This window comes from Apis florea, unplaced genomic scaffold (genome assembly GCF_048593485.1).
Source record: "Apis florea isolate Af1SG1 unplaced genomic scaffold, ASM4859348v1 contig_3696_pilon, whole genome shotgun sequence".
Lineage (NCBI taxonomy): Eukaryota > Metazoa > Arthropoda > Insecta > Hymenoptera > Apidae > Apis > Apis florea.
Window position 1 is genome coordinate 1,997,393 of NW_028256809.1, and position 14,716 is coordinate 2,012,108.

A 14,716-nucleotide genomic window follows, 5' to 3' on the forward strand; every position below is an offset into this window, starting at 1 on the left:
TAAAAATTAATTTAAATTTATTATTAATGTTATTTTACCTTTCATATATGATGTAATGAAGTTATACTTTTTTTAAAAAATATCACAAAAAATTACAAATAACTCTTTACTGTTACTGTTCTTCTCTTAAAGAATCTATAGAATATTACGATTCGATACGCACTAAACACAGTTGAAGTTCCAACTATATTACTACGAACTACAATGTTCGTTCCCTCTACAACATTAGCTATTCATTACACTGTAAATAAAAAATCATATGAAATAGAGAAGGAATATACAAAACGATGACAATATTATTGAACATGTTTTGAATGAAGGGGAAATAAAATTCTATGTTTTGGTATCTATAATTTTATCTAGTCTAAATTATAAAGAATTTCTTGTGAAGAAGTTTCGTTGAAATATATAAGGAAATATTTTACTTGCAAACATCAAATTTTGCATAAAGGGGAAATATGAAGAAACCGTTTAATAAATCGATCGATTATTATATATTACCAAATAAGATTTTCTGTAGTATAGCTGGAATGTGGCCTATCGATGAGAAAAGTTCAATGTTCAGTAAAATATTTGCATATGTTCGTTTGATATTTGGATTAATAGTAGTTAGTAGTTTTTTCATACCTGAAATTATAATAATAGCAATGAATTGGAAAAATATAAAAATTATAGCAGGTAAAGTAGTTAATAGAGTTAATAACTAAATAGATTTAAATTTCACATTTCTTCAAATTATTTTTTAATAATAAAAATTAAATTTCTTCTCAAATTAGGGATAGGATGTGTTTTAACAACAATTACACAAGTATTATTTAAAATGCTATATCTAATAGTGAGAAGAGAAAAAACATATTCGCTTTACTATAAAATACGAAGTCTGTGGAATTCTTCTAATGATTCTAAAGAAAGGCCTTACGAAGAATTCGCTTATTGGGCACGAATTTTTTCGATAATTTTTTATTCATCTTGCATGTGCAATGTATTCACATTCTCTATTGCTGCGGCTATTGATTATTTTAAATTCGAATATAATGCCAATAACACTGAAAATAATCGACATTTACCTTTTATTGTTTGGTACAAATCATTCTTTTCCATTAAAATATTTTTCTTCTTTGTTTATCGAATAAAAAGACTTATTACACTAAAATATTTAATTTATTATAATTATAATTATTAAAATATTATATAAATATTATTTTATATAGATATTAAAACATTTTAAGTAATTGTCCTGTTTAATTTATACCTTAATATTATCACTAGGTATGGAACAGACATCTCCGCATCTCCAAACTTCGAAATTGCATTTTTTTATCAAATTATATCAGCTTCAATTTGTGCCGCAGTCATTTCTGGCTTGGATACTTCGCTTATGACTATTATATTACACATATCTGGACAATTTAAATTGATCAATATTTGGATCAATAATATTGGAATTGAAATAAATTGTAATCCTAATTACATACGAAAATTAAAAATAGATTTAATCAAATGCATTCGTCATCATCAACAAATAATACAGTAAATATTTTTTCTAATTTTGTTGTTTTTTATTTTTTCTTATTTTTCTTCTTTTTTATATATATTTATAGATATTATTAAATATTGTATCTTAATACTATTAAATTATAACAGTTTTTTTTAATTTTTATCTTTAATAATGATATTAATTTTGTACAGTGTGGTAAATAATGTGAATAATTTATTTACTCCCATTATTTTCATTCAACTTCTGACAAGCGGAATTGAAATTTGTTTAAGTGGATACGCAGTACTCGATAGTGATTCAGCGAATGCTGATCTATTGAAATTTATATCTTATTTCATTTCCATGGGAATACAACTTCTATTATGGTGCTGGCCTGGTGAAATCCTTATTCAAGAAAGTCAAGAAATAGGACACGTAATCTATCTCAATATACCGTGGTACAATCTTCCTCCGATCTATCAGAAATATTTTTGTCTTATGATTGTTAGAACGCAACAATATTGTCGTATCACAGCATTAACTTTCCAAACATTATCTATTTGTACATTAACAAGCGTAAGTAATATTTTATTAATTTTTTTAGAGAAAAAAGTGAAAAGTCTAAAAAAAAATCAAAATAAAAAAATTTCATAGTAAACTATTGAATTTCGAAAATATTATTTTTACTGCAAAAACTAATTTTAGTAAAAATTAAAATAAATATATAAAAATTAAAGTTTATTTTAGGTATTCAACACTAGTATTTCATATTTTACTTTATTACGACAAATACAACAGTAAACTTCAAAAAAAAATGATGAACGCTATCTACGATTTTGTTCATTAAAAACAAATGCTAGAAAAGATAATCAAATGTACACCTCTAACCGTGTAATATCTTTATATTATAGTTCGGATACTATTTTGTAATTAATTAAAGAAGTAAATTTTAATTTCTTATCATACCTGACGTTATTTTTCAATCGAATGTTGTCCATAATATTCAATCTAAAAACGCTCGTCAATCGTGGAATACTAAACAATCGTATGTATTAATTAATTTGCTATAAATAAGCTATATTCGTATAAAAAAATATAAATATTTATTTTCTATTTTAATTATATTAAATTTTAAAGAAATGCTTTTTTTCTTACATATTTCAAAATGAGAACTGATATATAACGACGTGATACTTAAAAATAAATAGATAAAAATTATCTAAATCCATGATCATTTGAAGCATATTTTTAAAGTGGTAATACTGATGTTTATGTTTTGCGGGAAAACTTCATTGCGTTTGAATTTAATCTTTATAAATCGCTCTAACCTAACAATTTAATAATATTAAAAATTATATTATAATTTATTTCATTTTCCATAGAAATCGTTAATCGACAAACGTTTGACAATTGTATAACGTTTCATTCTACGATTTGTCTTTTACTAATGAAGAGAATACGATCAACATCAAAGATACATTCTACCGAAAAAAAAAATGATGAATTTAATAAAGATGAATTGGAAAATAACTTAAAGGTTTGTTATTTATTAATTTTTAAAATTATTGTTTTTATTAATTAAATATATTTAGTTTTTTATGTCTTTTTTTCTATTAAGATAATATGAAAATTAAATAATATAAAGTTTCTCTCTTTTTAAAAATGTCTTTCTCTTTTTAAAAATTAAAAATGTTTTTCTAAATTATTTAATTTGAATTATATATAATTTCTTGTATTTTTTAATATAATTATTTGATTATAATATATAATTATTTAAATTATTCTTAAAATAAAATATTTTCGTTAGGATACTGAACAACATTCTTTGGTCAAAAATAAAAATATAAAAAATGAGAAAATAATTAATGTAACAGAAATATTAAATTCTTCATCAAAAGATGTTCAAAATCATGAGCAGAATGAAAAAAATAAGCTTAATTTAAAAAGTTTAAGAGATAGTAAGTTTTTTAAAATAATATCTACACCTTATATTAAATATATACCTTATATAATTTATGCATATAGGAAAAAAAAAAGTTAATGAAGAATATGAATTAAATATACCTCCTCCAAAAAATAAAGCAAGAGCAGTGGTAGATCTTAAAATGATGAAAGAAGAATTAAAACAATTAGAAGATCCTCCATTGACTGTATGGGAAAAAGAAATATGTTCAAATAGATTACCATATTCATTTTTTGATTGTCCCTGTGAAGAATTAGCTCAAAGTTTATTAGGTAATTTAATAATTTTAAATTTTATGGATAATATTATAATCTAATATTGATATATACTTATTACTTACATTCAGGAAAAATATTAGTTCGTTGTTTAGAAAATGGAACTATTTTAAAAGGTAGAATTGTTGAAACAGAAGGATATTTAGGAGTAATTGATAAAGCATCTCATACATATCAAAATAAAGTTACTCCTCGTAATATACCAATGTATATGCCACCAGGAACTATATATGTATATATGACATATGGAATGTATCATTGTTTCAACATATCTAGCCAAGGTGAGTAAAAAATAAAAATTATTTTTAAAAAATAAAAGCAAAATCAATATAATATTATATTCTAAATGATAAAAAAAACTAGTTGGTATTAAAAAATATTTAGAGTCAGGAGCACATGTATTAATTAAAGCAGTTGAACCTATGCTTGGCCTTGATTATATGGAATTACTAAGAAATATGCAATCAGAAAAAAATAAAAAAGAAAAGAAAATTGTAAAAAATGTCAGAAGCTTTAAAAGATATGAACTTTGTAACAGTCCAACCAAAATTTGTACAGCTTTTGTTATTGATGAAGATAGCTTCAATCAAAAAAAGATTTATGAGTGTAGTGATTTATGGATAGAATGTGATCCTCATATAAAGTCAACTACTATTGTAGCAGCAAATTCTGATGATTCAAATAATGAACAAAAAATGTGGAGATATTATGTATTAGGAAGTTCTAGTGTTAGTCATAGAGATATTAAATGTGAAGAACATGCTTATAATATATAATAATTAAAAAATATAATTAAATATAATCATTTTAATGATGATTTTCATTTTAATATTTAATTCTCTTCCATAAAAAAATCTCCTGGTAAGATTTTAGGTGAAGGGTGTGCTGTTTTAATAAGAGCTGTTGAACCTTTAGAAGGTATTGAATACATGACTAATCAACGAACTTCAAAGGGATTATCAAATACATCTAAAAAACTTTCAAAAGTTTTAAAAACATATGAGTTATGTAATGGCCCATCAAAGTTATGTATAGCCTTCCAGCTTCATAAAAATCATAGTAAATATTCTTTATGCTCTTGGAAAAGTTTGTGGATTGAAAATGATGAAATAGAAGAAATCAATATTGTTAAATGTCGTCGAATAGGTATAGATAACTATGGAGAAGAATGGACAAATAAACCATTACGATATTATATCTATGGGAATAAAGCTGTGAGTAAAAGAAATAAAGAAGCAGAATTACATTTGGGATTGCATTAAAAAATTATTATAATCTATTATTTTGAACATATTTAAATTAATATTTTTTAATGTGATTTAGTATTTTAAAAATTTATATTTTGAATGTACACACTTAATAATATACTCAAAATTAATTTTAAGTTATAAATAATTATAATGCATGTATGAAATAAATAATCTTTAAATATGAATAAAGTATAATATATACTAAATAAATACATTTATACAATGTAGAAAGTTTTAAAGTATTTTAAAATATTTCACATTATTCATATCCATTCCTTCATTACTCTTTCATAATCTTCTTCTTCAATAAATGGTTTATCTATAGATCTGAACATGAAATATCAATTAATTTGTCTGAAATATTAAATTGAATGAATTAATAAAATAACTTACTCTATCATAAGTTCTCCACAATATAAACATTCAGAAGCTACTAATTCATCAATGTCAGTTTTTATTTGATCTTTTGTAGATAAAGATACAGATCCAACTGATCTAGTATCTTCAGGTCTGTTTGAAAGAGCAGTAAGTTGCCTTTGAAGATCAGCTAACTTTGTTCTCTGATCCATTGACAACATAGGTGTTAATGCAGCTACAAGACAATCACTATGAAATCTGTGTCCACATGGAAATACATAAAAAGGTCGCAATAGTAATTGAACATTACACGTATTGCATGTATCTTTTGTATTTACAAACGTACATCTAAAAAAATTTTAATAATATTACATCATTAAATAAATTATTATTAATTCTATTTACCTCGTTCGGAATTCTTGTATATCTTTTCTAATAAGTTCTGCTGCTTTTGTAGCTTCTTGCATTTCTTCCTTTAAATCTTGAATATGCTGATTGTACTCCTACCAAATATAATATTAAGATAAATATTTTTATATATGTAATATATAATGAGTATTTAATATATTCATTATATTTAATAACTAAGATTTTGTGGCTAAATCTTTTCAATCATTTGTATATCATATTCAATAGATAAAAAAACTCTGATTTAAAAATTGATATTCTGCTTTTCTTGATAGTTTAATTACAAAGCTAATATTAATAATTATTAAGGAAAACTACCAGAATGATCACATTATCATATTTGTAAAATCACTTTACCTGTAATGAATTGCAAATAGCATCTTTAAAATGATCTATAGTAACAAAATCTGAAAAAAAAGGTAGTATATCTTCTATTTTGACTATATCGCAATGTTGTAAAAATTCCATTGCTTGTTGAATGTCATCTTTTTCTCGAACTACATGCTCAGCTAAAATTAAAATAATTAGAAATTTGGATTAAAATATAAAATTTAAAATTTATATTCTTAATTACCAATTTTTAACCATAATTTTTTCCTTAATTCATGATCTGAAGGCATAGCAGCTATTTGTTTAGCAAGATCAACATTAATTGTTAAAGCTAAATCAACTGCTGTTGTCCATAATCCAAGTAAAGCAGATAACTGAACACAAGCTTCTGTTAAACCAACTTCTTGACATAATCGTAATGCATAATGCACATCATAATGTACCATATTTATATCTTGTCCTAATTTAAATTTTTATTAGAAATATTACATTTTTAATGAAAATATATCATTTAAAAAATCACCTTGAGAACTAATATAGCGCATTACTTCATCTCGTTTATAACGGGCATATAAAGACAATAAAAAATTATGAATTGCTTGTTCTTGACAGCTTTGTTTATAAACACAGAATTCTAAGTATCTAATTACTTCTTTTGCCTATAATATTAAATACTAGTTGATTGTTATAAAATCTAAAATCTAGATGAAAATAAAAAAATATTATCTTACATGTTTTTCATCACTATTACAAGATACTAAAGCTGGAAGAAGCTTAGATGGTTTTAATAAAGAACCTTGTGATATTAAGGCAGTCATTGTAGGACGTGGTAATTCTTGTAAAAGAATACCAGCAAACTGATAAAATAGTTCTTTATTATTTTGACTCTTTAAAAGTTCAAGAGCTTCTAAATAATTATTTTTATATAAATGTTGACGTATTACTTCTTCATAATTACAGTGCATTATTGTTAAACGAATAAGATTATCTTTATCACCATGACTTGTCATTAAATCATATATAGTGCTACGATTTCTTTTTATACATTCCTAAAATTAAAATAATTTTTATTGCAAATTTTTTTTAATAGAAAAATTTTTAAAAATATAGATTATTAATTAATACCTCAACTTTTGGTATTGCAAGAAAACTATCAAATTGTTTTTGCAATTCTAAATATTGTGAATCATGTAAATAAGATGTATTATTACTTCGTAATACGCCCATTTGATTCATGAATAATTCAATTACCCATACAACAATCATAGTTATTTGCGTTTTATCTTGTGTTTTTAATCCCTCGAGTTTCTGGATTTAAAAAATTCAATTATTTTAAATATTTAAAATTTAAATTGCTTAATATTAAATTGTTAATAAATATAACACCTTTTTAAGAAATGTTTTTAAAGCTTCTATTTGCCATTCTTGTAAAAATTTTAAAGATATTTCTTCAAATGATGAATGAGTATCTGCATAAATAAGAGCACTTTTTTCATATCTGTAACATAAAATATAAAATAATTTTACAAAAATGTTTCAAATAAATGATACACTTCTCTAAATGTTTAACTTACTCTTTGTTTTTAAAAAGCATTTCCGCTTGTTTTACAAGCACTTGATCTATATGTGCTGGATTATCTTTACAATATTGTTTTGCAAGTTCAAATTCACCTTTATCAACATAAACCTATTTAAACGATATATATATATATATATCGTATTATTTTATATTATTAATTATTAGTTTATATTATATGAATAAATATTATATACATTTCATTTTATCATTTTACCTGCCAAACATTTCTATCTTCTTTATTAACTTTATATTTAAATACTGCTCTTTCACTATAAGCCCATATCGAACGTGTTACATAATCTTTAGTAATGTTTAAAAGTTTTCCTACTGCCTATAAAAATTAATTTTTTTTTGTAATATTCATATTATTAATTTATAATAATTACATTAACAATGTTAGTTTTTATAGTCTTTTTCTTATAATTTTGACATTTTATATTACATACATCATTATAAATGTCTTCAAATATTAAGTCTTGATTCAAAAGTGACATGCCTTTTACACGATCTGTATAAAGTAATAGTGCATGAAATTCTGTAAAAACAAAAGATAATGGTGCAGAAGTTGTTTTTGATATATTGCTTCCCATCAGACTTGCTTCAGGAAAAATTAACATTTGCTGATTTGTTAATACACTTTTTGGATCTATCTTTGGATCAATCTAAATAAATAATATAAATTATTTAAAAATAAAATTTATGTACAATAAAATTTATAAAAAAATACATATTTGAGATAAATAAATAAAATTACCTGAGCATATAATATACCAGTTTCAGTTAACCAACCAAAAGATTTTGGTAAACTACCAAGTGTGGGATAATAAAATTGAATTTTAGAATAAGACAAATGATTTATTACTTCATTGAAACTCTCTGTAAAAAAATTATTTTTATTATATATCATATAAATTATAAATATTATAAATATAATTTAATGAAATATATGTATAGTAATAATAATTTACCTTGTACATTTAAATATTTATTGAAAATTTGTTGCAATAAAGGTTTTTCTTCTGGATTTTGTACTGCCCCAATATATTGATAAATTCTCATAAGAGTAGTAACAATAATCACATATTTATCAGTATTTGGTATTTTATGAAACTCTAAACCAGTAATTGGTGGTTTACTATCTTTCCCTATATCAAATACCTAAAATAAATAAGAATTAAATATTGTCTAAAAATATATATAATACTATATTATATTATATAAAATATGATTATGATATGAAAATAGCAAAATTTTAAATTATAATAAGCATAAATTAAAATAATTAAAGATTATAATTTTATATAATATATAATTTTATATAATTTTATATAATTTTATATAAATATATATTTTATTAAATTATTTTTAAGAATTCATAAATATCTGTGTTTCTAGCATACAGATGTATTGCACATGCAAAAAGTATAATTTCTAACTCACCAATCCTTCTACCTCTTTGACACCATAAAGAGGTAAATAGTTAGGAAGCTTTGGACATAATGAATAATGGTATAAAGGAAACACTTCTATTATTATGAAATGATAATGCTTACTGACAGTGATATTAAAAATTTATTTTTATATTTTATTTATACCTGTCGCCAATATTGTTCCAAGCTTGTATTAAATATTTTATCACCATCTAAACCAATTTCTGTTTCAAAAATAAGACCTTTTGAAGTTCCTAAAAGGATTGGACCTGTAGTGGTATCTGAAGAATTTGAAAAATTCCATCCAACAGCAGTAATCTCATGTCCTTTGAATTTACTTGCCTAAATGAATAAATCTTGGAAACTATATTTCTTTTAAAAATGAACATTTATATAAATTGACTTATAGACATATATTTGACATATTTTTTATACATTTATATTATATTTACCTGCTTTAATTTTGTTGATTTTCTATGTAAATAAAATAATTCAGGAGGAGGATTATCTTGAGATTTTGAAATTAAAGCTATTAATAAATGATTACCAAAAGGATCAAGAAACATTCCTGACATATCCATATTTATGGCATATTTAGATATATCGATTTCTGAAATAAAAAATACTTTTATATGAATTTATATTTTATATTATATTTTACTAAAAGTTTCAAAAAAAATAAACCTTCAGGAGAATCTGGTTGTTTCATGTCAATACGTAAAAGAATATTATTAGCCATGGCAATAACAATAATATTATTGTTAACAACAAAATGTAAAATTTTGTCAGATGGTAAAAAATTAACTTTTTGCTTAATAAATATTGGTCCATCATCTTGAAATTTCATTTGGATAAATCCAGCTGTACTCTAAAAATTAAATAGGATTTCTCTTTAAATGATTTTTTAATGTAAAAGTTAAAGCATTATAAATATCAAAGAAGAAAAGTTAATACAATTAAATAAAATTTATACTACATATAAACTTACAATATCTGGACGAATTGGTGGCATATGTACTTGTTTTGATCTTTGAGATGCTTGTTCATACTGATCAAACATTGATGTCATTTTATTAATTTATTTAATATTTTTTATTTAATTGTAATTTAAGATAAATATATTATAATTAAAATTGATAGTTCAAAAAATACTCTATAAAATACTCTATAATATTACATTTAAACATAATTAAAATAATTATATTACAGTTTAATATAATATAAAATTTCCGTATTGAATTTTTAGTACACTTTTATGACAATGATCATAATAATAAGTTTTATTAAATTTTAAATCTGAACTTTTTTATAATTTATTATACACATAATTGTAAATCATTTTTAAATTAAATATGATTTATTACAAATCAAATCACTGTATTTAAATTTACAAACATTAAATTCACGTTTTCCAATACGAAACAATATCTGACAACAACTTGTGAAATTTAGTTGCATTGGTAGCAGTGATAAAGTGCAAACATTACAAAATTATACATTTATAGAAACATTAGATAAAAATGTATATAAAAATTAAATAATTTAGTATTATATATTATTTAACATTTATAATTATTATTATATAGCTTTATACATAAATAATTAATGAAAAAATTTATATAAATATTACATTTTACTACATTAACTTCTATATAGCATATACTGTTTTTATCTACCTATTACATATGTTTCATCTCGACTATCTACTTTAAAAACGTGTTGTAGAAAACAAGTGTTTGTATTAAAAGCATTAAACAGCATTAAACAATAAATATAAGATATCTATTATTTAAATGTCTAATATTAATGCAATGGAAAATGAAAGCGATCCAGTGGTTAAAGAGGTACGTAAATACATTTCTATTTTGTTTAATTTTAGGTTAATTTTAGGTTATATATTTAAATTATATTTTATTTATAATTGTAATTTAATTGTAATTTTTTATTATTATAATAAATAATGATTTATGTATTTTTATTGTTTTTAAATAAATTTTTTCTAGTCAGTCATATTTTATTATATAAACTAAAAAAATAAAAATATAAATAATATATATGCATTTAAAGATATACAGAAAAGAATTTCTTTCAGATTCCAGTATTTCTATCAAAAACGCTTGCAGATAAATTATTTATTTTTCAATATCCCGTCCGTCCCACAAAGGAAGGTTATGACAATGCAACATTCTTAAAAACTTCAATAAAGCCAGAAAATCAGGAAGTTCTCATAGAAGTAGCAATAGATACACAAAGTGTTAATTATGACCAGAGTAAAGGTGAGCAAATTGCAATAAATGCAGATGGAGATTCAAAGTTACTTGAACAAGAAGATGATGAAAAGGCATTTGATAGGTATTTAAAAAATTATAATTACATAAATAAATTATTTAATTATTTTATTATATATATTATAAATTTTATGTTATAGTAATGTTATGGACAAAACAGTATTACAATCCTCTCGAGCATTGCCAAATTGTTCTAATTATGGTGTTGGCATATTTCAAGATGGAGAATTACATATAACACCATTGAGAGGAATTATTCAAATGCGGCCACAATTTAGTTATCTAGATAAAACTGATAAACGTGTAAGAGAAGATGCCAAAAATATGGGTGAAGGTAATATCTTAATAATTTTCTTTGATTTAGTTTAATTTATGTATGATATCTTTTGTTAATAACAATTTATAATATATATAGAATATGATGAAGAAGAAGAAGGTCCAAAGCAAGTTAGTGTAACTTTTGCTAGACAGAAACCTGAATTTATGAAAAAAATGCAAGAGCAATCTTTTCAACATCATACTAAAAAAAGTTTAGAAGAAAGGTGGATTCATACAAATTATATTCCAGTAAATAGCACTCAATCAGAGGTTAATATTTTTATTTATTTTTATAAATTTATTATTGAAATATTTATTATATTAGACATTAATTGCTAACATATATTTTCAGCTTACACGTTTAGAAATGTTTTGTTCTGCTACTGAAGAAACTGTAAATACATTAAATGTATCAACTGAGCAATATTTAGAATTGTTAGCACCACGTATAAAGGAAGAACATTATTTAAAAACAGATGTTTCCAATTATATTACATCTCTCAATTATATTAGAACTTTACCTCTTCTTGATCAAATTAGAATACTTATGAAGGATGGTTAGTTTTTTAAAATTTATATTTGAAGTTTAATATCTTAAAGTTTAATTTATTTTAAATTATTATTAATTTATATTAAGTTATTATATATTATATATAATATAATTATATTATATTGAATAATTATATTATATTATATTGAAATTTAATATATTTAATATTTAATTTATTATAAATTTATTATTAATAAATTTCTTTTATAGCTAAAGTAATATCCTTTACACAATTAAGATCAATATTATCACCAGATCAAGAAACAGCAAATATTTTAAAATATTTACAACAAGTAGCAGTTTTAGTACAAGGAAATTGGGTTGTAAATAGTGAACTTATATATCCAAAGGATACTGTATCATCACAAAATGGCATTCCAGCAGAATTTATGTGTAGAGCTAGGGATTATGTTGTAAGCATTATGTCTATTAATGATTTATAAACAAAAATTATTATTGTATTTTTAAAAAAAATTATTATTGTATATATATATATATATATATATATATATATATATATATATATATATATATATTAACAATAATAATTTTTATATATTATATATATATATAATATATAATATATATATTGTTATTATATAATTTCAGTTATTATCATTCACGGAACATGAATTCCTAGATAGGAAAACAATTTCTTCTGTTATTAAATTACCTCCTGACGAAATTAAAGAAATATTCACAAATTTAGCAGTACATGAACCTAAAAAAGGATGGCATTTAATTATTCCATCTACTAAGGAGTTTACTGAAAGGTATCAATAATTTTATATTATTATGAATGAGAATGAAAAATATTAAATTTACTAAATTTACTACTAAATAACATTTATTAAATTTTTTTAATAGATATCCTGAAATTACACAAAGACAAGAAATGTTTTGGGAAGCAAAACGAAAACATATCCGCGAAGCTATGGAAGTTCAGAATCAAATTCCACAACGTCAAAGACGAAAATCAAATAGAGAATCTATTGGATCTGAAAATGAAGAAAGAAATGTGGGACGCGGAAGAAAAACGTTAAGAGATTCTTCAATATCTGATAATGATAGTGCAACGGAACCAGTGAAACATAAAAAAACTATTCGATCTCGCAAAATATCTGAGACCACGTGACCAAAGTTGCGTCATTAAAATGTATGATATTACTATACATATATTGTTGATGTATTTAAAATTACGAAAAATCTGGATCATGTTATTACAAGATACTTGTTTTGAAACATTACAAAATTGTATAATACTTAATTAATATTCTTAAATTATTTAGAAAATATATTCTAGTCTTCATTAATTAACATAGCAAACGACAATACAGATTCCAAAAAATATTTATAGAAAAATTTTATACTTTACCTTACTTATTTATTTAATTAGTAAGTGTATCTTTGGTTTCTGTATGTCGTATATAATGTAAATTTCAGTTCTATTTAAACAATATTGTTTATTGAAAGATGTACAAAAATATGATAAATAATTTCTTCAATTATGTATGATGAACATAAAAAATTAATTAAGAAATGTTACACTGTCGACAGTGAATGAATACCGGATTACTATTACAAAATTATAAAAAACATTCGTTTATTATTTCCAATAGTTCCGGCACATCGTTGATCGATGAGGCACTGAAAGCATTGACTGAGAAATGACTGATGTTTTTTACTTTAGTAAAAATATTTTTACCAATAAAAAGAGTATAATGTGAAATCATGATTAATATTGCATAGAAATATATGTATAAAATATCAAAATTTGACAAAATCTATTCAATATGGATTCTATTATTATGATATTTTTATGATATGCAATACTATACTACACATTTGTAGATAAAAAAACATTTCCATGAATTCCTCGCATCCTCTTAGTCTAATTTGTTATTTTAATAATATTATATAAAATTTTAATTTTAATTTTGTTTAAATATGTAAATAAATATAAAATATTTAAAAAAATAGATATAATAAGTATTAAAGAAAATTACTTATATTTTATTTATTATTATATTTTAAAAATTATTTCTCAATTAATATATATAAAATGTATTTATGTAAACTTCTAATAAAATTCAATACAGTTATGCAAATATTTTATTAATCATTATAGTTAATAGACAATATATATTATATATATAATTTTTTTAAAAAAATTAAGAAAATTTTTTCATTTAAAAATTCAACTTTAATATACATTAATAAATTTCATTTTTTCTTTAAATCTTTTCAAAATATTGGTCAAAATACATTATTGCAATTAATTTATAAAACAATTCTAAAAAGAAAAAGAAACATAAGATTTTTTTCCTCATAATGTAATTTTGTTTACTCAACTACAAAACCCATGATAAATTAGAAAAAAAATTCCAATATATTTCTTAAAAAATAAATTTCGAAACTAATAAAATAATGCACGATTTCAATTCTTTATATTTGTAGAATTATCACAAAGTGTTAACGTAAGTTAATCTCG

At 22.2% G+C, this 14,716-nt stretch overlaps 4 protein-coding genes and 1 long non-coding RNA gene across 12 annotated transcripts; 3 read left to right on the forward strand and 2 right to left on the reverse strand.

Moving 5' to 3' along the window:
• Positions 1-332: 332 nt before the first annotated feature.
• On the forward strand, positions 333-2,410 carry LOC100871832 (4-vinylanisole receptor). 2 transcript variants are annotated; one of them, XM_012491817.3, is made up of 5 exons: positions 333-678; positions 777-1,080; positions 1,270-1,530; positions 1,690-2,053; positions 2,225-2,410. In XM_012491817.3, exons 1-5 carry the CDS (start codon positions 459-461, stop codon positions 2,276-2,278), a joined length of 1,203 nt encoding a protein of 400 aa, XP_012347271.1. In that variant the 5' UTR covers positions 333-458; the 3' UTR covers positions 2,279-2,410. The 2 variants fall into 2 exon arrangements, with proteins under 2 accessions (XP_012347271.1, XP_086770787.1); XM_086914661.1 differs by having other exon boundaries at positions 1,771-2,053.
• LOC147656533 (uncharacterized) lies at positions 1,645-2,750 on the reverse strand. The gene is made up of 3 exons (XR_015294276.1): positions 2,633-2,750; positions 2,444-2,512; positions 1,645-1,953 (listed from the first exon to the last, which is right to left on the reverse strand). It is a non-coding gene; the product is annotated as an uncharacterized LOC147656533 (long non-coding RNA).
• Positions 2,341-5,196, forward strand: LOC100871953 (uncharacterized). 6 transcript variants are annotated; one of them, XM_086914665.1, is made up of 6 exons: positions 2,341-2,522; positions 2,860-3,014; positions 3,285-3,435; positions 3,503-3,712; positions 3,787-3,996; positions 4,589-5,196. In XM_086914665.1, exons 1-6 carry the CDS (start codon positions 2,465-2,467, stop codon positions 4,975-4,977), a joined length of 1,173 nt encoding a protein of 390 aa, XP_086770791.1. In that variant the 5' UTR covers positions 2,341-2,464; the 3' UTR covers positions 4,978-5,196. The 6 variants fall into 6 exon arrangements, with proteins under 6 accessions (XP_086770791.1, XP_086770788.1, XP_086770790.1 ...); XM_086914662.1 differs by lacking the exon at positions 4,589-5,196 and adding an exon at positions 4,079-4,526 and having other exon boundaries at positions 2,342-2,522; XM_086914664.1 differs by having other exon boundaries at positions 2,343-2,522; positions 4,100-5,196.
• On the reverse strand, positions 4,969-10,547 carry dor (vacuolar protein sorting-associated protein 18 dor). Of its 2 annotated transcripts, XM_012491810.3 has the most exons (19): positions 10,058-10,547; positions 9,754-9,937; positions 9,522-9,679; positions 9,235-9,411; positions 9,080-9,127; positions 8,608-8,797; positions 8,394-8,515; positions 8,086-8,301; positions 7,854-7,970; positions 7,635-7,747; positions 7,447-7,558; positions 7,186-7,368; positions 6,792-7,109; positions 6,584-6,719; positions 6,305-6,520; positions 6,088-6,239; positions 5,728-5,825; positions 5,359-5,670; positions 4,969-5,292 (listed from the first exon to the last, which is right to left on the reverse strand). In XM_012491810.3, the coding sequence occupies exons 1-19, from the start codon at positions 10,136-10,138 to the stop codon at positions 5,229-5,231; spliced, it is 2,997 nt and encodes a 998-aa protein (XP_012347264.1). In that variant the 5' UTR covers positions 10,139-10,547; the 3' UTR covers positions 4,969-5,228. The 2 variants fall into 2 exon arrangements, with proteins under 2 accessions (XP_012347264.1, XP_012347265.1); XM_012491811.3 differs by lacking the exon at positions 9,080-9,127.
• Polr3E (RNA polymerase III subunit E) lies at positions 10,532-14,333 on the forward strand. Its single transcript, XM_003697457.4, has 8 exons — positions 10,532-10,913; positions 11,162-11,421; positions 11,498-11,691; positions 11,773-11,945; positions 12,028-12,232; positions 12,436-12,638; positions 12,835-12,998; positions 13,093-14,333. Exons 1-8 carry the CDS (start codon positions 10,863-10,865, stop codon positions 13,358-13,360), a joined length of 1,518 nt encoding a protein of 505 aa, XP_003697505.1. The 5' UTR covers positions 10,532-10,862; the 3' UTR covers positions 13,361-14,333.
• Positions 14,334-14,716: the final 383 nt, after the last annotated feature.